The sequence below is a fragment of the Xiphophorus maculatus genome, chromosome 24 (assembly GCF_002775205.1).
Source record: "Xiphophorus maculatus strain JP 163 A chromosome 24, X_maculatus-5.0-male, whole genome shotgun sequence".
NCBI lineage: Eukaryota > Metazoa > Chordata > Actinopteri > Cyprinodontiformes > Poeciliidae > Xiphophorus > Xiphophorus maculatus.
Genome location: NC_036466.1, coordinates 2,645,683 through 2,671,031, shown reverse-complemented (window position 1 = coordinate 2,671,031; position 25,349 = coordinate 2,645,683). Strand labels below are relative to the sequence as shown.

Below are 25,349 nucleotides of genomic sequence, written 5' to 3'. Positions count from 1 at the left end.
CACCTCTGTCTTCTGTCCCACCAACGTCATTGACGGGTCAATGAACCAATACACAGCAACAACTTTAAAGAGACTGGCTGTGATAGAAAAGAATCAAGCTGCTTCAATGGTCCAGTCAAAGTCTATACCTCAACCTCCTTGAAATGCTGTAATTCTACATACAGAGAGCCATGCTAAGCTCAATACATTCTTGTGTTCTATAATTGGTGGCAGCATGTTGAAGTTGCTCTCAGTTCTGATTTGTTAGCTGCGTTGAGTTTTGTTCATAATTATTTGGTTGAGGTTGAATTATTTCCTCTGGCTTTAGACGCAGGGGAGCTGGAAGGATTTTTTTCTCTCTCTTATGTTCGGTTGTCATGACGCGTAACCATGACATCGCCCCAAATCCCAGAGGACTTGAAAAGGAGGCCAAAGATCAGAGAGAAGGATGAAGTTAAAACCGTCTCTTCCATTGATCAAAATTAGCAAGGCTTACATCCCCTACTCCAACGTCTCTTACTGGTTTATAGAGGAGTGGCAAAAGCAAGTGAGGTGGATTAGCATATGCCTGCAGCAACTGAAGGTGTCATCCGATATGGATTATTGTCTATGCTGCCTGGAAGTTGAGTCGTTAGAATGACGATCATACAGCAAATGATCACACAACATTTAGTATTTTGAATTGAACTGATGGTAAATTCATGCCACCTTCAATGGTTTGTAATTCCACATCCCCACAGCTCAGTAATATCAGTAGTGATAGTTGCTTACCTGAGCCCAGCGAGTGTTGATTCCCCTGATGTCTTTGTGCTTGTCAGCAGGAAGAAGGGTTAACATCTTCTGCTTGGCGTTCAGATTCTCCACTGCCGACTTCTTCGCGGGAAGCTCCTCCACACGTGTCTTAGACAGATAACATGAAAATATTCATTTCATGTGACTTTAGCTCCTAATGGGCAGAAACTTAGCCTCTGCCAGGCAATAGAGATTCATGCCTCATTCTACTGAACAGTGTGGTGTGTGTCAGTGCACTATAAAAGAGGGTTTCCACTGCCAGTTGGACTTTGAAAAGCGGAAAGCGGGGAATTGAGATGGGGTTTTGGGGGTTGTCCCATCAGACCGTCAGTTCCCAAAACCACCGACACAAAAAATCTTCTTAAAAGCGCATGCAGGGTCAGTGCAACCCGGACAGGGTAAAAACTTGTGAAGTATAAATGATTCCATCTCTTAAAAAGGGCTAAAGCTTTTTTGACCATAATAACCTCCAAACAAGGGAGCAACTAATCATTCTTTATATCATCCCCATATTTTTTTTCCCACTGTACCTGGACTTTGCTCAAAGTGTCTCTGATGTGCTGTGGTTCTGGGGGGTGCAGAGGGATGGCCAGCACACCCTCCGCTTTATCCAGCCAGCCCAGCATCGAGCCCATGTCCTCCTCAAACTCTGCGGCAGCTGTTCGCGCCTCGGCAGACCTGCAGATACAAGCTCTCCTCTTAGTAGTGGCACATTGTCGGACATGGTGATTGTCAAATCACAGCTGTGAGGTTGGATGGGGGCCTGCCCACCTCCTCTTACGCTCCCTGAGCTCCTGGCAGATGTTGGCCCAGCGAGTGTTGAGTAGTTTAAGCTGCGATCGGAGGCGTAAGGCATCATCTGGTGTGCTCATCTGGCTGATGTCTTCTCCTGCAGAGTTCACTCTGCCCAACACCACCTCCTGGTGAGGTATGTCGTCCACCAGGTCCTGTACAGACATACACACACACACACCTGCCTCACCATTTGCACACGGACAGGTCTTCAGGGGTAATATTGTCTTCATAGGTTTCATCCGGACAGAAAGGGTTCTCAATATTAAAATACATTGTTGTCCTGTAGAGGTACATCTTAATATGTTCATGTTTTGATGTAATTGACAAATAGGGAAGAGGAGGATTGGGTGTTACCCTGAGTTGCTGTCTGTGTGCTGCTGGCTCACTCTCAGACAGTTTCAAAGTGCTCTCGGCATTGCTCAGCCATTCCTCCACTTCCTTCTGGTCCGAAACAAACCTCTGCCACTTGGAGTTACAGTCCTTCCAACGCCTTGACAAAGACAGATCAGATATTTCTATACGTGGCAAACAATGAGTACAAAAATCAGTCAGCTAAATGGTTTAAGACCCTGAGACGTAAAAGAAATCCCAAAGCTGTCTTATGATTTTGTAGCTTCTAGGACCAGAACAACCAAAATGTAAAGAAATCTTCTGAATATTTCTCTCGAATTCTTTTACTTCAGTCTGTCTTTGTAGAGCTTGTTTAGTTTGTCCCAGTTGTTGTTGAGTAGGGAAGCAGTCTCCTGAACCCTGTGACCTTCCAAAGGTCGAGAACGCATCACCATCTCTTCTCTCCGGGCCAGCGCTCCTTCCACTGGGCCGTGCAGCTTGTCTATGTTCTCCTTTACGTCCTGCATGCGAGGAAGTGCACAAAAGACAATTGTTCAGGATTAGGAAAACTAAAGCGAACGGACAAATAAGGGTATTAAGCATTCAAAGAATATCTGTTTATAGTGAAAACCTGATGTTTTTGGCAGCCTTTGAGGATAACATAAAAAAATCAGTCATGTCTTGTATCACAGTCCAGGTAAATAAAACTATAGTTTAAAAAAAACAAGAATTAAGGCTTCCACATATTAAGACGTGCGTCCATTGTCTGTGCCAATATATATTTTTTTTATATTTCCTACAATTTCAGCCCTGGTCTCAATGGGCAAGGAGAAGAAAATCATTTACTGTTTAGCTTCAGTTAAACCAGACTATACCCCAAATATTCAGTTTTGTAATCTCTTCTGTCACAACAATCTTCAAAATTTTAGTTGATTTTTAAATTCTCAAAAAAAAAAGAGGTAACGTGGCAAAGGTACGTTACCGTGTGGTTTAGCAACACCGTGGCTGTGTAATGAGAGCATCATTGAAATCTTTCTGCATGGCATCTACAAGCACAGAGTTCACAGGAGAGCTACCTCAAGGACTTCACACTCCCACAGCAGGAACTGTTCACACTTTCACTCTCCTCCCAGAAGCACCAAAGTGAGAAATGGAGAATTTCTAGAGTTAAGAATTTGACTAGACCTGAAATACTTCCATATACGATTTATTTGAAGGACAAATGTATGCACAAAGTTATATGAGGCAAATGGATTTTCTTTCTATGCCATTTTTTTTTTACTGTTGCCATTCACTGCAGAAATTAAAACATATTTTCTTCACTCATTTATTGTGACGTTGCTTCAACAGGCCAGGTTCAGGTTCGGGTTCAGGGTTTGGTGCTTAGGGTGTGATGCTACATATTTAGCCATGTTAGCCCCAGGTGGTCTGGGATTGGTTGGGTTTGATAACATTGGGGGCCTGACAGTCAGGTGTGCTGTGGTGGTTCAGGGGTTAAGCACAACCCACATATGGAGGCCTTAGTTCTTGACGCGGCCGTCACAGGTTCGATTCCCAGCCTGGCGACCTTTGCCGCATGTCTTCCCCTTCTTTCATTATCCACTTTCCTGTCAATTAACTATCAAATAAAGGCCACTAGAGCAAATAAAATCTTGAAAAAAGAAACTTGACGGTCTAAGCTTCAATCTAGCAAATAAAAAAAATCCTTAAATATGACTTAAGGTTGAGAGAATGCTTGCCTTGAGGTTGCAGGCAGGTTGAGAGGCAGAAAACAATGTATTGTATTTTGACAAGATCTGAACTTTGGTGTGATTAAGAGGAAAAATGACAAATGCACCCATGCACAAGTACAAAAATCATCAATTAGGATCTGAATTTCAAAGCTTATTTTCCAGATGTGCAAGATTTCTGCTTTATAATGATCGAATTGGCTATATTGTTGCCAATTTAATGTTTTTATTTGGCCCCAAAATATGTTGGACTCAAAATCAGTATCTAGAAGTGAGCATGAAAGAATAAATGAGTGGATACATCAAGGACATGATTGAATTAAACATTTACAAAAGCATCTTTTTTAAAATTTCTTAAGCAGAATCAGCCTTTTTGTGGTAAGCCAAAAGGACAATGTTAAAATTGAATGTGTTGACTTTGAACAATACAGTGCGCTGTTACAGATGAGACATGATATCGCAAAAAGCAACAAAGAGTCATTGTGAAAACTATGTAGCAGAAAATAGACTCTTATCGCTAGGTCAAATGAAAAACAGATAAAACAAATCCCATTTTTGTGGCGGGTTAGAAAAGTATTAGTAGATGTATATCTAAAAGATTTCCGAATTTTGATATATAACCTCAAAATATGTTAGAAATTTTATGTTATTTCACTGCGATAGACAATAAGTATGCTATTCTAGGATCTCTGGGCTATGTTGGAACACATATACAAATATTACAAATACGTGTTTTTACTTAAAAAGGTTAATTTTAAAGAAAATGTTTTCTTAAAAATGTTTTTAAACCTCCTAAAATATACTTGGAGAGAAAATAAAACAGTGGAGCGCTGACATGCAAAAACTGTTTGTTGAAACCGCTGAATCTTTTTGACTTGATCTCTAGTCTGAAACAAATATGCATTTATTTTTTAAAAGATCCAAAAGGAGATTAAAACTTTTCCAAGGCCGTTTAGTAGATGGAAGAAAACAATCCGATAAGATGAAGCATTTTATGCATGCCTTTCATAAAAAAAACAACAAAAAAACAAGAAAGCGAATGTGTATTGTTAATACTTTGAAAAATGCAGCTGATTTTTTTTTCCCCAACTCGGCGGCAGTGCTGACCTTCAGGCAGTGCTCTTGCTGCGGCAGGTTATAATACGCTGCAGGCCAGTATTCAGGAGAGTTCAGCTTGAAGTCCGTCTCTGACACCGAACGCAGCAGCGCCTGGAGCTCTGTCAGGTACTCCTGATTCCACACACACACACACACACACACACACACACAGACACGTAAACACGCAGGCAACAGTACACACAGCACAGAAATGTTATGACTCCAAAAATAGATAAATATGTTATGTCATTGGTATTCTCTGGACAGGTAACACTTCACAAGCAGCTAACATTTTCATTTGAAACCCATCTGGGGCCTCATTTAGTCCACATTTAATCACATATGGAGCTACCAAAATGCATGTTTTAATTGCTTACATTAGAAGTTTAGTAATAATCAGTGGTGGTGGTCGCATGATTGGCCCTTTGGGCAAGCCCCTCCTTCTGCAATCTTTCCCGGCCAATCAGAATACAGGAAATGATCTCAAACAAAACTTGTCTTCCTTTTTCAGAAGCAGGCTGGGACCACGCTCAACACATGAGGGCATCCACTCTCCACCGAAAACACAGGAATAAAGTCAATAGGAAACTTGTTGATATTACAAATGAGAATTGTTTTTTTTTTTCATTTTAGTTGCGCTTGTGTGCCCCTCATTTCTATTGTCGCCCTGGGTAACTGCCCAAATGGCCCATTTCAAAAACTACCACTGATCATAAGAGGAAGGAATTTTTAGCGGAACTGAATGTGAAGCCCTAGATTGAGATGTCGTCATTTTTCTGTTTTATATAGTTTATCAGACCTTTAACGTATTCAAATTACTACAACTAAAATGGAAATCTACTTTTTTCTATTCTTTTTTTTCCTTCCCAGAAAGACGCACAAAGCTTGTTGCTACAGTGGAGAGAAACTGGCATGTAAACATTCGCATGTGTTCGTTTCACCTCATTTTTATGCTCCCATTGCAGGCCAAGCAGTCGCCCTCCAATTTAAGGAGACTTTTTAATCAGGCCCAGATGAAACACTCCTAATGGCGTTATTAGCGGCCGCCTCGCACCGAGTTGATTGCTGCCGACTGCGAACGTGTGAGACTGAGCAGACTGATCAGTCCCAATCGTCAAACATACTTTTCAAGAACAAGACTGATTTTTTTTTTCTTTCCATATTTGTGTTTATTTCTGTCTGTTTTTCAAATGATACGGTCAGACTGGGGAATTTGACTGGGAAGAATTTGACTTCTGAGGTTTTTTGCAACAGAATACATTTGCTTTTCAAACAAACAAACTTGAATGTCCTTTAGAAAGAAATGAAAAAAGTGAAACTCATTTATTCACTTCCACCCACTACTGGCTTACTGCTAATAAACAATAAACCACGCAAGAAATCGTTTCTCAGAAATTTTTTTTGATTTTTATCAAAGTAGTGAGACTGAAATATTCGTACAAGATGAAAGCAATAAAAAGTATGTCTTTACTGTACAGTATAATGTATAGTTGTTACAATACTTGACGTAGCACCTTCTGTGGAATAAATCTGTACTGTCTATACTTTTCCCTTTTGTTTTCTGAAGATAATGAGTTCATTTCCCGATGGATTTCTCAAGATAACAAGTTAATCTCCATTTTCTTTGAGATTAACTCATTCGCTAAAGAAAACCACCATGAAAGTGGCTCGTTATCTCAAGGGAACCATAAGAAAATGGAAAATTCACTTATCTCTAGAAAGTAGGAAATGAACTCATCGAGAAAACCATTGGAAAAATAAGTTGCCTTGAGAAAACCGTCGGGTAATAAACAAATTTTCTAGAGAAAATGGGAAATTAATCCTGTCTGACGCAAAACAAGAGACGTTTGGTCTGATTAAATTTTAGCCTGTGAGAAATAAAGGTGTATGTGTCTTTTTATTCAATGTATGTAAAATTTGTAGTTTCGACTGTAAATTCAGTGGGATTTAGCTGACCACCGTAATCTGTGCAGTTAAATCAGAGTTTCACAGAAAAATGGTTCTTATTACAACGGGTTCTGTTTCTGTACTAGAACATTATTGTTACTCAAGGCATTTACAACACTGGCTATAAAATGTATGCAGGAAATAATCATGAAGCATTCTTTATCACTCAGATAAATGTAATCTAGGTTTTATTGAGAGGTGAAGTGAATGACGATAATTCACATCCTCAGATTCACTGTTTGCTAGAACATGTTTCTGCTGAAAGGTTCTGTCACACTTGGTTTCAATATGGTTCAAAATTCACTTTTAACTCCTAAATTATCATCAAAACACATTATAAAATTTACTTAGATCGGCATCTAATGCTACTCTGAAACGAAAACAATTAAGGATGAAGACAAATAATGCTTTAACTTTTTAAAAGGTTTTGTTTATCATTGTTGTTGTGTTATCAGTTTTCGGTCTAAATAAATCAAAGTTTTTGCTAATTTCGCCCTTCATGAAGTTTTAAAATGATTGAAATCATCGTGACAGTCGCACAAACATCTAGTACTTGTAGGTGCACCTTAATAAACTAGAATATCATCCAAATATTTACTACAGCCAATGAAAACCCCCAAATGATGGAAAGTTTAGTTGAAGGAAAAACGGTGCACAATTAAACATGGATGAAAAAATGGAATGGAAGTGAACCAAAGCACGTAGACAAGAACCAGAAATGGATTCTGAAGAAGTCAGTTCACTTAAATGACTTTGTCTTTCACTTTTTAAATCGAATTAATGAAGTAAATTAATGCTTCAACAATATTCTGATTCTTTACGATGCACATTTGGACACTGTGTGCTTGTTTGTGATGATGAAAGAACAGAGCAGGTGGTGATGGTGAGAGTAAATTATAATATTTCATTCTTCAGGATATATCTTTATGCAAGCAAACTCAATTTTACTCAGTATATCTCAGCTCTCAGGTTCCAACTCATCCTTTGATCAGTTTTGCTTTTTTTTTTTGGCAACTTGGACTGAAAACACACCTGGACTGAATTTATTTGCATCAAAACCACTGCGGGAAAATGGACAATAAAAGAAGAGTGTGCTTCATGAGTAAAACCAATAATAACCAGTAACGTTTGGACTCTAAGGCTGTCCAAACGATACAAAACCAGGCAGAGCTGGTTTTGTATCTTGCTGTAGCAGTTGCATGTCTCCATTTCTGATGACTGTCGTAAGTGGACCAATCAGTAACCAAAGCCTCAGTTATCCTATTTTCATCCCCCCACTCCCATCTGCCTACATTTACTGTGGAATTCAATCAATGATAAAATTCTGAGGATGGCTAAAATGACTAAGCTAGCAAGTCTCCCAAAACATAGCTTCTGTTTTCCATGTCACAATTCACCAGGTGTGAATTGTCACACCTGGTTCCATGGTTGCGAATAAAAGTGACAACTCACACCTGGTTTCATGCTAACATGACAAGGAAAACAGAAGCTAATAATGTTAGGGAGACTTGTTAGCTTAGTACGGTTTTAGCCATCCTCAAGATTTTCTCATCGTTTGAATTCCACATTGTTAGCTTCCACATCGTTAGCACCTGGTTCCTTACCATGGAACCAGGTGTGAGTTGTCGCATTTATTTGCAAAAGTTTGCAATAAACCTCCTAAAGTTTTCTATTTTTCATCAAAGTGAGGTCTGTGTTGTAATGCTAACCCCCTGGTTCCTAACGAGTGAAGCGTTCTTCTCGGCCCTTCGTAGAAAGATGTGAACATTAACCTCGACACCTTGTAATCACTATGTTTGAAACTCTAATTTTGAAGTAAGAAAGGAAGTTCTAGAGTCGCCCTGATGTGTTGACGAATTTGACTAGAAGACTTCTCGTCAGGTTGGTTAACAACTCCTGATTACAAAAGTTGTTTTAAAAACCTGCCAGCACTTAAAAACTGTTTGTGGTACAATTTTGATGACAAAAGTGGGCTGTAAGCACCGTGTGAATACTGCTACTTGTTAACTGTTAGCTAAAAAGCACATTTAAGTTAGCATTTGCTTCTCAGCTTGCTATAAATCCTAATATTTTGTCGTTTTTTCCCATCGAGTCTGGTTTAGAATCAGAAACACTTATTTTCAACATAGTTCTTAGTGTCTTAACAACTAAAATGAAGCACACTGATCGTCCTTTAAAGTTACTGTCCAAGAGTCCTCCAGCAGTCCATTTAGGTAAGAAAATATATGCTGTTGTGCTTCTCACAGGGTTCCTACACATTAATCATATTTCATACTTTTACTTTTTTTTTGTCCTCAGTGTGAGCTAATTTGTCGTCTTTTTGTAGAGTGTAAATATGCAAGTTCAGTTTGGACTAAAGGTAGGTATTTCTAAAGTGCTCAGATTTGAAAAATGGAAGCTGGAAAAAAAAAGATGGCTGGATGGATGGATGCATGAACACTCAGTTTGGGAATACAAATATATTTCCAAACTCTGTTATCTTTCCCATACTTGTCCAGACTTGGAAAATAGTTTTCCCACACGCAGTGTAGGAACCCTGAACTCAGAGAATACATGGAATCTTCCCATTCAGTTGGGTTTTAGTCCAAGTACAAAAACCCCCCACACCCAGTGGGGCGAAGGGCATGTGGAGGATGGATGGGTGTTTGTGTTTCACGAAAAAGCATACATCTTCAGTGGCTGGAAGATCAACGGACTGCCGGTGACGTGATTAGTGGAGGGAAAGGCAGGCATGCGTGACACAAAGCCAGACACAGCAACCACTGAGAGTGAGACATGCGAGTGTTCGTCTGAGACACACGCAAGACACGTAAATAAGGATGACAGCAAAGAAACACAAGAAAAGCAAACTGGAAGTTCATTATTTGAAAGGAGAACTAATGCTCTGATACTAATTTAGTATCAATTTTAGGATAATATTTTTCTGAAGACTTTCATTGGATGTAATTTTTATTACAAGCAGTATTTCATATGACCTCTTATTAGTATAGTATAGATTACTAGACTTTTTCCCATTTTTCTGTTAAAGCTGTTAAAGCCTTATTCCCTTTGGTTCAAGACTGTCCAGCTTTCCAAAGTACTGAGATAATGAAACTGTATTTGTTTTACTTTATGCAACACTTTTTAAGCTTTAATCTTCTTTGTTTGTTTCTTAGAAAGTTGTTTGCGTAAGACAAGCTTCAAATCCTATTTATGGCTCACCAATATTCTTGAGGATTGTCTATCTGGGTCAGGACACAGAAAATGTCTTATTTATTGTGTGTCATTACATACCCTGCAAAAGTAAAACTTTGTTGAAAAGAGAGTAAGGAGGCTACATGATTCATAGGCTAAATAAATGGCAGAATTTTGGAACAACTGTTCATTTCATGTAAGCCATTCATTGTCTACAGACATCTAGGGATTGGAAAACTGCTGAAAACTACAAACCAAGTTGAATACCAATAAGCCACTCTTGTATTAGCATTTGTTCTGCTCACCGATTAGTTTTGCTAGCATAGTAACACAAGCTAGCAATGTGTTGGGCTGTAGCTTCCTTTTAACCACAGTAAAAATAACTAAAAATGATTATACAGTCAGCAGACATCTGGTTTAGATTGGAAAACTGCTGAAAATTACAAACCAACCAATAAGCCATCAGAAATTAGCAATTGTTAAGTGACTGGACTTGCTAGCATACCAACACAATCTAGCAATATGTTGGGCTGTAGCTTTCTTTTTACCACAGTATAGAGATTAGAAATAATGTTGTAGTCTGCAGGCTGCAGGCAAACTGCTGTAAATTACAAACCAAGTTGAATATCAATAATCCATCAGTAATAGTAAAGAAACTAGCAATAAGTTTACATATAAATTAGATAACTGACAGAGTAAGACTCAACTTACCCTAATCCAATTTACCCTTTATAATTTCTTAAAGACAGTTTCATTTAATCCACAGGGCTTCCATGTTGAATTTCTTTGTTGTTAAAAGTGAGTTTGGGAGGCATGACGACATTTAAACTTCTGAGTTAATCCTTACCAAATTAGTATTTTAAATGGTTTAAGATTGAACTGTCTAGTAAATACATGACAGTCATTCTCCACTGGAACTCAACAGAACATGTTCAGTCATGGTTTACTAGGTTTTCAAGCTTTTTTTTTTTTAAACTCCAGATTTATGCTTGCAATGAAAATACACTGGTTTTTAAAAGGTTGCATCCTTAAAGAGTTAGTTTTCTGGGCTTATTTCACCAGTAAGTTTGTTAGTATTGCAAATGTACAAGTAGTGCCTATTGAGACTCACACATCGTCTTTTGAAGGGTATGAACTTGCCCTCCACCTCAACCCAGCGGGTGTTGAGCTGGAGTTGGTGAGGCTCCACTAGATTGGCGGCTCCAGCCTGTGAGAGCTGATTGGCTAAGCCCTGCACCTCCTTAAGCTCCTCCTTCTTCTTGTCGAACTCTGAGCCAATTTCCTATTGGACAGAATCAACCGAAAGGTCACTGGCCATTGGCTGGGACCCGGTTGGGTTAAGCACAAAGAGGCATGTGGATGTGCTCAAAAAAAAAAAAAAAAGACCAAAACACACATTTACGCACAAACACAGACTCACAAAGCGACATTACAGAATTGAAAAATAAAACCTTCGTAGAAAAAGGAAGTACATTTATTTAGCCACTAGCACAAACTCACAACACATTAAGTAAAAGGAGAAAATATCATGTTTGCCAGCATCAAACATAAATAGAAATGTAATATAGATCCAGAAAGATGGATAATTATCGATTAAAAACAAAAACACTGCCTTAAGTCTTTATTTGCACAAAGAAAGTACAATCGCTGGCCAGTACAGATCGGGGATAAGTGCTGAATGAGCGGCTCAACAGAAGCAAGAGGCTGTATGGACAGGTCTGAAGAACAGATAGATGGCCAGACACACAGACAGACATTGGGGAAATCTCAGTTGTGGAAATGACAGGTGAGTCTACGGCAAGCAGGTAACACTTCTGCTTAGTGAAATGTCATAGTGATCGTCTGAAAGGGAAAGACACATATACAGAGTCAGATGAAGGAAGGCGCTGGAAAACAGGTTAAGTCCAAGCTTTGTCTCTCACATAGACCCCGGGTTTGATTTAAAAACACTTTAAGCTGATTTAACAGCAAAGCAACTTAAAGACATTGTTGTGAACGGCATGGGCCTGATTTATGAGAAAAATCAATCAGTTGTGAGAAAAATAATGGCATGCGGTATATAAACTTTCCTAAATCAAAAGTGGATCGAAACTATTTGAATCAGCCAAATTAGATTCTCATGCTATGGTAACTTTCTGTACAGAATCTGAAATAAGAATTTATCAAAGTAACTAACTGGTTTGACTTAAAAGAAACCAGAAAAAATGATCTCATTAGAAGAATTTTAAAGAGTATTTAATTCTGAGTTAATTTTTTCTCATGGCTGTCGCTGTACAAAGACTTCATCACAAAGTTGAAAAAGAGTAGAATGGAGAGAAACAGGAAAAGAAAACAGTTCTATACTTTTGATAGATTAGCAAGAAAATGTTAAAGAAATGTGGGATAGGACATAAGAAGAAGAGTTAGAAAAAGAACCAAAATCAAGGTGAAGCTTTATGATAAAAGAAAAATGTTGAAAAGAACAAAAATCTACAAAGGGTACAAGTGTGTGTATGGTTCTGAACATGCTTTCACCTTGACCCGCTCTCCCTCGGGTGGGTCAGGAAGTTGGTCCACGCTGCGCTGGATGTCGTCCAGCCAGGCCATGAGGTCATGGGATTTCCTTCTGTATTGGTACCACTGGGGAGCGATGGCCAGAGCCTTTCTATTCCTCAGGATACGCAGGTCCTAAACACACACACAGGAAAACACCAGCCTTTTCATTAGGAACAGTTTTATACAACTCTGGCCTCAGAAATGTGTCTTTACAATGAAAAACTACAAGTCAACCACCTGAAAGACATTTAATTGAAATGCCTCTCAGAGGTTTGCAACAACAGAGTTTTTTCCCGAAGCCTTTTCTGAAAGAGTCATTTGTCAGTGGCACCAACCTTAAGGGTCCCTTCTACTTTTATTAGAGCTGTCACGCTAACCATCAATAAACTTGAGGAAATGCCTTCAGTTTAAGGCAATCTTTAATGGTCATCGATACGGGGCTACAGCAACAGATCAGACTCAAAGACCAAGAGTTAATGGGGGCCTTTGGTCCAAGTCAACCGCTTTGGTAAACACTAGCAATTCTTGACGGTTGATTTTATTTACAGGCAGCCATCTGCTCCTGCAAGCAATCCTCATAGCTTAGCATTTTCTCTTAAGTTGTAGCCTTCAAAATGGGGAATTCTTTTATATACAGCCTAGGTTCTAGAATATACCTAGTTGGTATATTCTAGAACGTTTCAGGCACTTGTCTTGAAATCTTATGGAACTATTACTATTATTTTCTCAAATCTTATTAGGTAGTTTCCTGGATTTAAGAGGTTACTTTCCAGAAATTGCTGGGGCTAGAAAAGGTCTGAAGATTGGAATTTGTTAATTGGAGAAAAGTTCTGGATTGCAACCATTGAGTTCTGGGAATGCATCTGTTATGTTCCAGACAAGTATCCTCTAGTTATGAGAATGTAATCTCCATGAAAGTATCTTTGCAGTTCAGGAAAGTATGTTGTAAGTTCTGAAATTGGATCTCAAGTTCTAGAAAAGCAACTTCTCGGTTTGAGGGAAAAATCCTGCTAAGATTTAAAAAAATAACTTTATTAATTTAAAAAAGTACCTGCTAAGTTACGAAGAGTAATTGAGTTCTGGTACGGTAGCCTCTAAGTTCTGGGAAGGAACCGGAAAGTATTACTGGACAGTTAAAGGTTCTGGTAAATCACAGCTAATCCAAAATTCCAGTAATTATACCCTGTAAGTACTGGGACTGAACCTTTTAAGCTCTATCTCAAACTCTAAATTCCAGTAAATTCACTTCTAAGTTCAGAGAAAGATCTGGCAAGTTCTATGAAAGTTCCATGCAAGATACTTCATAATTTTGACAAGTACTTGGTCAATTCTGAAAATCAATCTCTAATTGCAGGCAAGGTACAGGTGGTATCACATGTTTTAAGGTGTATCTTACCTTTACAGTGTTGTATTTGTTGTTGAGCTGGCTGTGTTTCTGTCTTATGTGCTCTCGCTTGTCTCGATCTGGGGCTCTCTTTTGCAGGTTCTCCCCTTTCAACAGCAACTCTTGCACGGCGCCCTCTTCACAATTCTACACACAAACACATGTTGCCTTTAACGTGAACATACAACACATTGGCAGCGGTTGAAAGTGGCAGAAAGGAACCTTGTCCTCTTGGAAGTCCTCCTCCTTTAGGTTCTCTCCCTGTTTGGCTTCCTCCTCCAGCAGCTCAAGCCAGACCCGTACTTCGCTGTGGTACTGTTCAAGCTCCCTGGCTGATGCTGCCGTCTGTAGACGCAGATGTAGCGAGTTTGAAGTCAATTCAATTGATATGAACATTGCTGGGAATCTTTAAGGGCAATGGTGCTTTTAAAGGACAGCGCAATAGTCCGTACCAAACCAGAGGTGATCCGTTGAGAGATGATGTCGAACCTCTGGTTGAGCTGCTCCATTCTGGGTCCTACTTGGGCCTGGCAGTTCTCTCCTCTGGTGGACATGAGCTCCTGTGCCAGTTCTCTAACTTCCTCCATCTTCCCTTTGGTCAGCTCCAGCTCAGCACGCAACACCTGCAGGAGGCAAACAGCCGGTCACCCTTCCACACAAGACATTAGCTGGTCACGGAAACGATTTCCACTTTAGTACATGCTGTCATTGCCTGAACAAGCTCTACAATGGCATCAACCCAATTTCATAGTTAATGTTCAGGAAACACTTAGACTTTCTTCGCTTTCTTCACAGCTATCAAACCTCTGGTCTTAAAGTTCTTGATGATTCAATAAAAGGCTGATTTGGATCTAGTTTTGTTAGCAGCAAATATCCCTTGCTAGGTGGCAAAAACGCCACCTAGCACCTAGTGATACAAAGAAGCAATGACAGAATGGATTGCCTTGGAGGTAACCATGGTCACCAATCCCCTTCAATTCAATCATCTTCCCAACTTTCCCCTGAGTTAATATTAAGATCATTAAAATGATCCTCCCAGGTCATTTTCTAGTAGAAAGTGCAAATGAGTGTTTTTTGTGGTTACTGCAATTTTCAGTAATCTTTACTACTTATGTAATTAGCTGCATTTTAGCTGATCACTTTTCATAACCCACACTCAATACAAATGTCCCAAATTCGAAGATAAGGTGGTAGGATTTATAAAAGACTTCTTTCAGTCCCAAAAGTTTTCCAAGACTACATATGACATAAAGAAGGAGGTGTAGGATGGGTTGGGGCAGGATTTAAATATTACAACCTTCAGCACAGCATCATTGGGACCCTGATTGTCTATTTCGTCCATCTTTCTCTCTGCTCCGTCAATCCATTCATTCACTTCCTTAATCTCTCCGTCTAACTTTTGCATCTGCTGCTGGTAATCCTGAAGAGATGAAAACCAGAAAGAAATATGGAAACTTTTGACTTGCCTGTCAGTCCTGCAACAATAATGATAATAACATTGTGGATTATGTGTTTTATTTCTGACCAGCAGCAAGTTGAGCCATTCCTCTGCTCTGGATGTGACAGCAATCCAGTTGCAGTGCAACAAGCTGACTTTGTCGTCCACTAAGCCTCCGTTGCCCTTCAGCACCGCCTTCAGGGCCTCTGCAAGGTCCACCACCGCCTGCAGCTGGGGCTGATGCCTCTCGATGTCACTGTGGACGGACTGAGAGTACAAGATGAAGGAAAGAGTCAGCGTCCATTTTTATTTCCGTAACGCTGCTCCGCGTCTGGCGTACCTGCGCCCAGGCGACCTCAGCCTCCAGGTCACCGGGCATGCCCTCCACGGCAGAGCGCCTGGTAAGCTCGGCGTCGGTAGCGGCGAGCCACTCCGTCAGCCCGTTCAGCTCCTTACGCAACTTCCTGGACAACTTCAGACTCTTCTCCAGCTCCAGTTTGCTCTCAGTCACCTGAAAAGTCAGAAAAAAAGGGACAATATTGACCAGAGTGAAGTTGTGACGTTGCTCAGGTGCAACGTTATTCTTCAGAGTTCCTGGATTGTGTGTCTCTTTGAAATGGCGTGTCCAGACCTGTGATCCAAGCTGGTTGTAGAGCAGTTTCAGGGCGGTCACCCTGTCGTCCAGCTCTTTGGGTTGCTCCGTCTGTTGCCTCTGGACGATCTGTCTCCCTGTTTTAATCACTGTCTCCACCTCCCCCTTCACTTCGCTCAGGGTCTTGTACAGTTTCTGTTCCAGCAAAACAAAATGAGCTGAAGACAGCCTCTCGGTCAGCTCGCCGATCCGTCCAGGTCACTACCCACCATGCACTGGTCCAGCTGCGACTGCACCACGTCCTGCTCCACACTGCGGATGTCCAGCAACCCCACCTGGCTTTTGACCCCGACCAGCACGCGCTCGCACTCAGTCAGGCGGGAGTCAAAGTTGGCAGGCTTCTGGAAGAGGCGGAACTTGGTCCAGACGTCGCCGAGCATTTTCTAGGAAAACACACAGGGACAGCATGTGTATGAAACCAAACTCACCTTTTAAACCAATACAACTGCAGCTTTGATTATTTTTTTACATTATATGACTCCGAATATGATTAGTGACATGTTTGTAATTTTACAAAACAACAAGCTGGAATGAAATTACGGGATGACGAACGCATGGACTTATGAGACTGTAGTTCATTAAGTGTTTTCAAAAAAACAATGAGGAAGAAAATATTTGATTTAACTTCAGATTTTGCTGGCTTTGGATTGTTTTACCTCATTTTATGTTTCTGTTTAAGAATTTTTATCAGTCTTATTTACAAAATATTGATTAATATATAGATCTAGACGCCTTGCCTCAGTCATACTGATTATGTCACATAACATTTATCAGTTTACAGTTTAATTTTCCTCTGCTCTGCTCACATAAACCGTGTTTTAATGTGGCTGAAGTTCCACCTAACTGCTGTCATTAACATATTTTTCAGAGTTTGAAATGTTCATTAAAAGTTTGTCCATTCAGATTGTATTTTCATTTCTGTTCACTCTTAAGGCATGACGAGTTAGGCGCTTCTCTGTTCTAAAATCGTGATTCGTGAGTCAATTGTAGTGGAATTTAGTGGGAAATGCAAATGAACCCACATTTTATTTGCTAAAAAAAGTTTAAATCATGAAACTGTATCATTCTACTTCATAATTATCCTCTTATTGGGATCTATCATAGAAAATCCCAATAAAATCTAGTGAAGCTGTTGATGTAAGATGAAAAAATTAATAAAAGTTCAAGGACAGATAGAATAAAATTGATGCCAAAATCATTTTGCAAATACTTTAGAGAAAAATTTACTTCACATAAATGTAATTATTTGTTTATGTTTACCTGAGTTAGGTCTATCTGTCCCACGATCCGGTGCGAAGGATCCTTATCCTGGTTCTTCTTCCTCATGTCTGCCAGAGCCACTTCATGGCCGTTCAACTCTGTCTGGATTTTCTGTCACACACATAAACTCATCCATAGTAACAAGGTAAAAACCAGTCAAAGTCTGTTCTAATGCATGTGAAGGCACTTGAGTTTAAATAGCTTGTTGGACTACTTTCCCTGGCTGACCACCAGAGGGCAGAATACACTCAGGGATACGGAACGGTGAAACCCTTACACTTTAACCCATGAATAAACATTTGCTTTCTTCACATTCAACCTCCTTCTTTACAAGATACAAGTTGCTCAGAAACCAGACTCCCGTTTGCTAAATGAATTCAGTCGTTTCTCCTCTTCCTCGCTGAGTGTTTGTGTGAGTGACTGAAATGTCATCCTGGCACGCGCTCTCCCGCTCTGTCACTTCGCCACGGCTGCTGCAGGTCATTACTCCATGATCTATTGTCTGATTAGTTCAGACGGTGTGTGTGTGTGTGTGTGTGTGTGTGCGTGTGTGAGAGGGGAGGAAGAGAGGGGCAAGAAGCAGATGTTGGGAGAAGACACAATGAGGCAGGGGCAGTGTATCCTCATCAGCTGCAGCTTTAATTAGGACCTTGGAGTGGGAATGGAGAATTTCCCAGCTTCTCCCCGGGTCCTCTGGGAAAACTCAAGTTTGAAGGGTGCCAAGCAACGACTGAGCCTGGTTCTTTGAATATTTCTGGAAAACCTTAAAACATTAGGAGCTAGAAAAACAAAAGAATTAAATAAAAAAATAAAAACAAAAATGTATTGACCGCCCTTTTCTCCTTTCATTTCACCTTGTAGCATTACAAAACACAGAAGATGACCTTGAGCGTTGATACTGATGCACAGACATGGCCGCTTTAATATTCTGATCAGGACTGTGGAAAAATGCCTTCATGTTACTTTAGATTAACTTAAATCATATGTCAGTCCCACACACTGAGCAGTCCAAATGTAAGAATTAGAACATTTAAAACAGTAATAAACTGATAATGCATGCAAATACATAGCAAGCTATGGTTGAAAGTAAATCAATAGAATGTCACCTTGTTCCCACTTTACTGGGAATTTTTTAGTGAAGGTCTCACACCATGAATTAGGAATCCACTGGTTCTGGAGAGTGATACTTAAATTCCCTTACCTCTGGAAAATATTTCTAAAAAGTAGAATCTATATTTTTTTAAGGTTATCTAATGTAGATGCAGAAAAAAGAAGTTCTACTTGTACATGCCGAGTCAGTGAAGGGCTTCCTCAACATGTAATTGATTGTTGCAAAACAAAAGTGCTCACACTTTCAGAATATATGTTAAAAACATGAGATTCATATATATATATAGGTATATATATTAGATTGAAATATGTTAAAATTTAATTTAGATTTAAAAAACCAACACCGTTGGCTCCGGCCTGCCAATTTTAGAGTTTAGCAGAGGGAGAGAAAAGTTGAAAGAAAAGTACCTAAAGAAGATTAAGTTGAATGCATTTTTAGTTCAAGCCTAATTTTAACATATATTGCGGCTGAATTACAGTAACATAGCTAATTTATATAGTTTTGTCGTCATTTTGAAAATAACTGGAAAAGACTTTGGTTCCCTCGTTTCGGGGTTCCCCCATGTCGTAACCCCACAATTTACGACAAGTTATTTGGACACAGGCGTGAGTATGTGGCGGTGATGGGAAACAGGAAGAAGTGGGGGTACAACATGGCTACCTGTGCCTCCTGCGGTATCTGCTGGGCGTCGATGTGGTCGGCCAGGTAGGCGGTGAGGTGGCGGTCCGTGTTCGCCAGAGACTCCTGGATTTGTCGGAGCGTCTTGTCGTTCTCCTGGGCCCACTGCAGACTCTGCTCCAGCTCCTTCCGCCTAAGCGCCGCCTGGGGAGAGAGAGAGCTCACATCACACACCGTCAACACACACCAGCGCAGAAGACGACCAGCAGAAAAACACAAACAGTATTTTTGAAATTGTGAAAGCAAATAAGTCCTGAAAAGAGTATTACATCCAAGTCAAATTTTACAAATAATGCCACAACTTATGAAAAACCGGTAGAATAAATTTTTTTAATCACCGTTTCATGACCTAAAAATCCAGCCAGAAGAAAGTTGGTGTCATACTTTTTGCCAGAATTGGGTTGTAACTACTTACATTTACTTGAGCAGCGTTTTGGAAAACAAATGTGCTTTTAAGTGTATTTTTCCTCCAGTGTACTTTTTACTTGAGTAATTTTATTATAAGGCATTGCTATTCTTACTTGAGTAAGGTTTCTGGATACTCTACACACTGTGAGTAATTTCACTGAATGAAAGACAAACATGTTTTAACCAAAGAAAATGTTAAAAATCACCAGACACACAAGCACACCTGCAGTTTCTGTTAAAGTTTCATATTGATTGAAATAGTTAATTTTGCCTTATTTTGTTATTTTTGCAATTATGTTAATTTCGGTCTTAAAAATACCAAAATTTCAACATAACTTGAAATATTTTGATCCATCTGATGATGTAATTTTAAATGCTTGATGTTTTGTTACTCAGTACTTGAGTTGCCTTTTTACTAAATACTTTTCCACTCTTAAATAATTTCTTGGATTGTTACTTTTTACTTTTACTTCAGTAAAAATATGGTCAAGTAGTACTTCTCTTAATTGAGTACAATTTTTGGGAACTCTACCACCTTTGCCTTATGCAGTACGTGAATAAAAAGCTATTGCTACCAACTACAAAGTTCATTTCAGAAACAAAGAAAGCCAAAAGGAAATAAGTCATAAAATCAATTCATTTTTCTTTCATGGGTTTCTAAAATCCAACATTTAGCTCAAGTACTTTTTTGTTTTGCTGGAAGCAAGAAAATAAGATGAAACACCGTAATACATTGTGAAGACGTTATCGCTACAATCAGATTTGCTCACACTCAGAAAGAATAAAGTGCAGATATATAAACGTTTAATCCGTTACCACGTTTAATCCGTTACCAGAAAGACTTTAGCCTTTCTTCACACACAACGCCTCACTATTATTTAGCTCAACCATTGAAAACACACACAACCCTCCTCCAAACCATCTGAATTGTACCCTCTTGAAGTCCGGACTCCGAGGTATCTCCCTCATGTTGTCTCCTGGTGCGAAACCTCAAGCTTGACAGTCTTCAGATGGCGACTGGTGTCATCGTCCAGGACCTACCAGTCATTCCTTTGCCTGGTCTCCCCGGTCACCGACCGTCTATGAGATTAGCTTGTACACGCACCAATTACCTCATAGGAAATCTCAGAGTCGGAGTGTGTGTGCTTGGTTTCAGGTGAGCATGCTAATCTTACACAGAGGGATAATAGATCCAAGTATAGCCTCGAGCCCCTTGTGCTTTGCACGGTGTTTTCCTAATATAAGATTTGATTGTATCCCAGAGGATACGTCACCATAAAAGGGTTTGAGGGAGACAGCGGGTCGTTATTTTCTCCAGGAAGTGCAGTTGGTAAAATAGGACCAGCATGCTTCTCCCATTGCGAAGAATTGGGAGAAGACAACGGGGTGAATTTAGCAGCCAGAAAAGAAATGGGTGATTTTAGGAAACCCAGACGGGCTTTGAGGGATTTTGAACGACTGAACGACTTTTCAGGAATGCATTAAAAATGTGTTTGATTCAATGATGGTAAAAATTAAAGCAGAAATAAAGGGTTAGAAAGGACGCCAAGGGAGGACAAACCCTTTATAATGCCGTAAAACATAACCACACGGATATAGGTACGAAATAAAAGCAAATTGTGTAGACGTATAATCCCTCTAAGGGAGACACAGCAGGGTTTATCAGTTTTCAAGGAGAACTTTAATCTGGTTCTATTGTTAGAGGAGAATCAACACGGTGGCAGTGTGCCCATTTGGGTAGCATGCTCATGTGTCTCCTACTGCTGGCCCTAAGAGAGAGCAATGTTGCTGCACTCAGTGACGGCAACTTCTGGAAGACCTTTCTATTGTTTGCAGAAATCCTCGTTTTCTTTTGGCCGTGAGGGAAGATTAGCATCACTGAAGGAAACAAAAGGCGGTTTTAGGGCCATGTGGTGTTTGAAATGTACAATTCCCATGATTATAGATGAGTTTAATATGATTATGAATAGTTGATTTAAATCATTCCCTTAAACATAATTGGGTAACTATGACAAACAACATTTTAACTGTATAAAATTCTCCATCTAGCAATCAAATCTGCAATTTTTCATGTTTTTCAGGAATGCGATACACCAACAGGGGACGAGAAAGCCAAACAGATGCCAGAACACAAGGTTTTACATGTTTGTTGATTTTACTAGTAAAATAAACCAGTACAAAGACAGAAAGAAGGACGTATTTAGAAGCCTGAGAGTGTGTCAGGATGTAGACATTGGTGCTATAACCAGCTGCTGTTGGTTATGGATTATTAATACAGAGAAAGCACAGGCAGAGAGATCTTACCCTCCCCATGAGTTCGTCCCATCGGGTGTTGAATGTGTCCAGTTTCTGCTGAATCAGTTCGTCCAGAACCCCTCCGTCCATCAGAGTCTGGGCCAGTTCTCGGATCTGGTTCCTGTTGTCCTCCGGGTGTTGCAGAAGAACCTCAAGGCTCTGTAGGTTTGAAGTCCAAAAGTTTTTCTTTACTGCTACAGACTCAAAGATACTCTTTTCAACAACAGCACATAAAGATATTCTGAAGGAAGGTCTTTGCTTGTAGCATTTGTAGATCCTTTGCATTGGAACGGAAATGTTTTGAAGGTTGTTTCCAGTTCAGACAAACAGATAGGTTGAACATTTGCCGCTGTCGGACCGCCGGCTTTGACGTGACACTAATATTTAGTTTTGTTCCTGAAAGGTTGCAGTTGTACCATTCTCTTGTAGGATCACCCACAAGAGAATGGCTTATGTGAAGGCATGTTATGTGAATATGGTGTTTTCTTCTGTGTTGTCTTGAATTGACACAGAAGTAGAATTCCAAAACAACAAAAATCACATTTTAGCAAAAATAAAAAATGGTAGCACCAGCTATCACCCTTGTTGTATTTGAGGGGCAACTACATACCCACAAGCTTGTGGCGTAATTAGATCATGTGGAGTAAGAAAATGTGAATCAAAAATTACCTGTTTTAGGAGCCTAAGGTTAAAATTTTGATTTATGAAACTTGGACGAGGTAAAAAGCTTCAACATTTAGATTTGGTTTCCCAGAAATGTAAAAATTTCTTCTTTTCTGATTCCAAAGAAGCCAACACTGGGCGGTCCGGTCTCGTGAGCTGGATGCACTGCTACATCCCTAACTTATAATCGACTGGAATTACAGTGGAGAGTCGGCTCATTTTCTGTGTTTCCATGTCAATGTTATGGTGCATTCACACCAAACGCGTTTTGAGCGTTTAGCTTGTCTGGTTTACATTCAAAGTCTATGTGGAGGCGAGTCGAGGGAATGTCAGATACCTCAAAATCACTCTAGCCACTGTTTCCGTTGACGGCCTATTTGTCAAACATGTTGCACTCTTTGATGCATCAAACGCTCCAAATGCTCCAAATGCTTCGAATCGTGCCGCCCTAGATGCTCAAAATGTGCCGTGACGAGCCGTCCACGTACCTCCATATAGACTTTGAATGAAAACCAGATGCGTAAAACATGTCTGCTGTGAACGCACCAATCAGAACTGGGGTTACATCTTGTCTGTATCTTTGTGACTCTTTGAAAATACCTCTGTCTAGGTCTAGCAAATACATCCTAGAAACTCCCACAATGTAAAGGAATGAGATTATATAGTATCCTCCCGATTGTCTGACAATTATTTCTTTTTAGTTTATTGTTTTGATTGCATTTCTGTAAGTGCAATCAAAACAATAAAGTGAGATTATACCAGTGAGAACCGACTGGTATAATCAAACACTCAGAGGCTGATGACATCAGTCTGACTCTCTTCTTGAGAGTCAACAAACATGTTGGTGAAAGAACACAGTAGTTGTGCTCATAATAGCGCTCTTAATGAAACCTAACATGTGCCACTACCTTTAAAAAATGATGGAAGTTGGAGAAAACGAACACTTGGGAATTACTACAGGTCCAAATTAAATCCAAGCCTTTAGGCACAACAATAAACAGCCAGATGTCTGAGGCTGTTTTCTAACCACACCAAGGGCCAGTAGAGAGAGTTTACAAGAGTTGGTTGATGGGATGCAGAAGCTTTGCAGAGGTCAATTAGTAGTTACCCATAAATTCTTTGTTCACTGGTTAATTAGATGCTGAGTAAGCAGTTGGTCTGCACCAAGCTAAAGCGCAGTAGAGAATCCCGTCACTATGTTGTCTAAATGAAGTCGATCCCACCAGACTTCCTTTTTTCTCGTTTTCATTCCATATACGGGTTCTTAAAGGATTATTCCTCACTGGCAGGGATAATCTGCTTTCTTGGGGATTTCCCTGTCAAGACTCTGGCATGCTAAACAGTTTTTTTTTGTGAAGTAACTATGGTAACATATGTTTTCAACTGGGTGCGGCCAAAGAGTCGACAGCTCAACCCGCAGATTTTGAAAGAAATCGAAGACGACGCATCGTTTCCTCCTACTTCACTTTGCTTTGTGTTGAAAGAAAAAAACAAATCTGAAAGGGGTGTGCAGACTTTTACAATAAACTTTAGGTTTCCAATTGTTTCAACTGCAGAAACAAACAACAAAACAATGGATTTGATCTACTACAACGTGCAAAATGCTAACAGGTATCTATCCCCATCTTTAGATCAATTTTCCGCAGCAGAGACACTCTTCTGGGATTGTTGGAGGCACAGATTAGGATGGGATGTGTGAGCCACATAGAAATGACATCAGCGCACACCATCCACACCAGGGCATTAAGGTGTCTCTGCCAGTAATAAGCCCCGGGTCACCAGTGACCTGATAAAGTTGATGAGCAAGAGGAAGACGTCCTTCAGAGAGATGGAACTGAGCAATCTGATGGCGGTCTGGAAACAACTCATGACCTGAATCTGCTTCCAAACAGGTTCAAGTAAGGACTCAGTATTCTCAAACCTCCAGTGATATCAACACAACATATAGCAAGTCGTCTAAATGCCACTGATATGACAGGCCCATAAAACCAGACTGACTTTTTCAGTTTGAGATTTGTCTTAAAATCGAAAGAGAACAAAAGAAAAATCAAAGTCGTTGTTCCGTCTGAAGACTGGACTTTAACTGTATGTCCACAGGTGAAAACACACCTGAAATTTCTCACCAATCCTGACATCAATATCCAATATGGCTGCCACATTTTCAAAAGTTTTTTATTACTGCGATAATAGCCTCTTGTTCTGTTAATTTATATCTTTATTATGCATTTTCCAGGCACACAATTTTATTTTATAGCACAATCAACCTATGCTAGCATAGGTATACTATGCTATGATAAAGTAGCATGCTACATGCATTTTACATGTAGCATGTAAAAATGCTACATATCTCAAATATGACTTAAAAAAAATTTTGGATTTGTAATTTAACGGCCTGTGTCTCTTTAAGAAACTCCTGCTCCATTTGAAACCCCGCCTCCAGGGAGTCGTCACAACACGGCTCCTCTATTAACCCTTTAACAACATTTTTACCAGCTTTGCTCTGAGAAGTTCCACCAGATGTTTGCTAATTGCTGCTGGCTAGTCTGAAGGAGCTGAGTGGAGGAGTCGCGGTGTGTAGAGCTGAATGGTTGCCGTGGGAGATAAAAGGATTTCTCAAACAAGGAAACACTCCAGGTACGTTTTTGATGAGGGAATAATATTTATAACATAATGTAAAGCTAAAAAAGGTTGATTTTATGTCATACTGCCCCTTCAATTTAATCCCCAATCCTAAAAATTGTTGGAATGTATATTCAAAGCACTTTTCAAATGAGCAAAGTTAATGTGGGAGTGATGATGTTCTCAGACCCAAGTTGGAGCTTCAGAGGTAAATGGACTACAGCATTAAAAGGCCAAAAGCATTCGTTTACATATTAGTGCAACTTATTTATACATTTGTGACACGTAGTTTTAGACATAACTCGGCTGCCTGAATCTTTGCAACTAAATGATTTACAACTTTCTCCTGGAGCCCAGGGATGAACATACCTTCATCTGTAACATATGTAACCTCAGGATGTGACATTTTTACTTTTTATCCCCCTCCAAGCCCCCAGTTCATTTAAACTGTCGTTTCTGAT

At 39.8% G+C, this 25,349-nt stretch overlaps 1 protein-coding gene across 10 annotated transcripts in view; it reads right to left on the bottom strand.

The window, feature by feature from the left end:
• dmd (dystrophin) overlaps window positions 1-25,349 on the bottom strand; it is a 248,638-nt gene that overhangs the window by 45,040 nt on the left and 178,249 nt on the right. For 8 of the 10 annotated variants that reach the window (XM_023329879.1, XM_023329880.1, XM_023329881.1 and 5 more), the window contains 19 exons: window positions 21,616-21,765; window positions 18,886-19,047; window positions 17,115-17,225; window positions 16,064-16,237; window positions 15,834-15,989; window positions 15,543-15,713; window positions 15,290-15,469; window positions 15,062-15,184; window positions 14,217-14,387; window positions 13,987-14,109; window positions 13,777-13,911; window positions 12,360-12,512; window positions 10,957-11,127; window positions 4,734-4,856; window positions 2,245-2,417; window positions 1,921-2,056; window positions 1,543-1,718; window positions 1,302-1,449; window positions 751-879 (listed from right to left, as the gene is read on the bottom strand). In XM_023329879.1, the coding sequence (XP_023185647.1) occupies window positions 751-879; window positions 1,302-1,449; window positions 1,543-1,718; window positions 1,921-2,056; window positions 2,245-2,417; window positions 4,734-4,856; window positions 10,957-11,127; window positions 12,360-12,512; window positions 13,777-13,911; window positions 13,987-14,109; window positions 14,217-14,387; window positions 15,062-15,184; window positions 15,290-15,469; window positions 15,543-15,713; window positions 15,834-15,989; window positions 16,064-16,237; window positions 17,115-17,225; window positions 18,886-19,047; window positions 21,616-21,765 (2,865 nt within the window). Of the gene's footprint in view, window positions 1-750; window positions 880-1,301; window positions 1,450-1,542; window positions 1,719-1,920; window positions 2,057-2,244; window positions 2,418-4,733; window positions 4,857-10,956; window positions 11,128-12,359; window positions 12,513-13,776; window positions 13,912-13,986; window positions 14,110-14,216; window positions 14,388-15,061; window positions 15,185-15,289; window positions 15,470-15,542; window positions 15,714-15,833; window positions 15,990-16,063; window positions 16,238-17,114; window positions 17,226-18,885; window positions 19,048-20,244; window positions 20,366-21,615; window positions 21,766-25,349 lie in introns of those variants that run through there. The other 2 variants (XM_023329885.1, XM_023329883.1) reach the window with 2 other exon arrangements.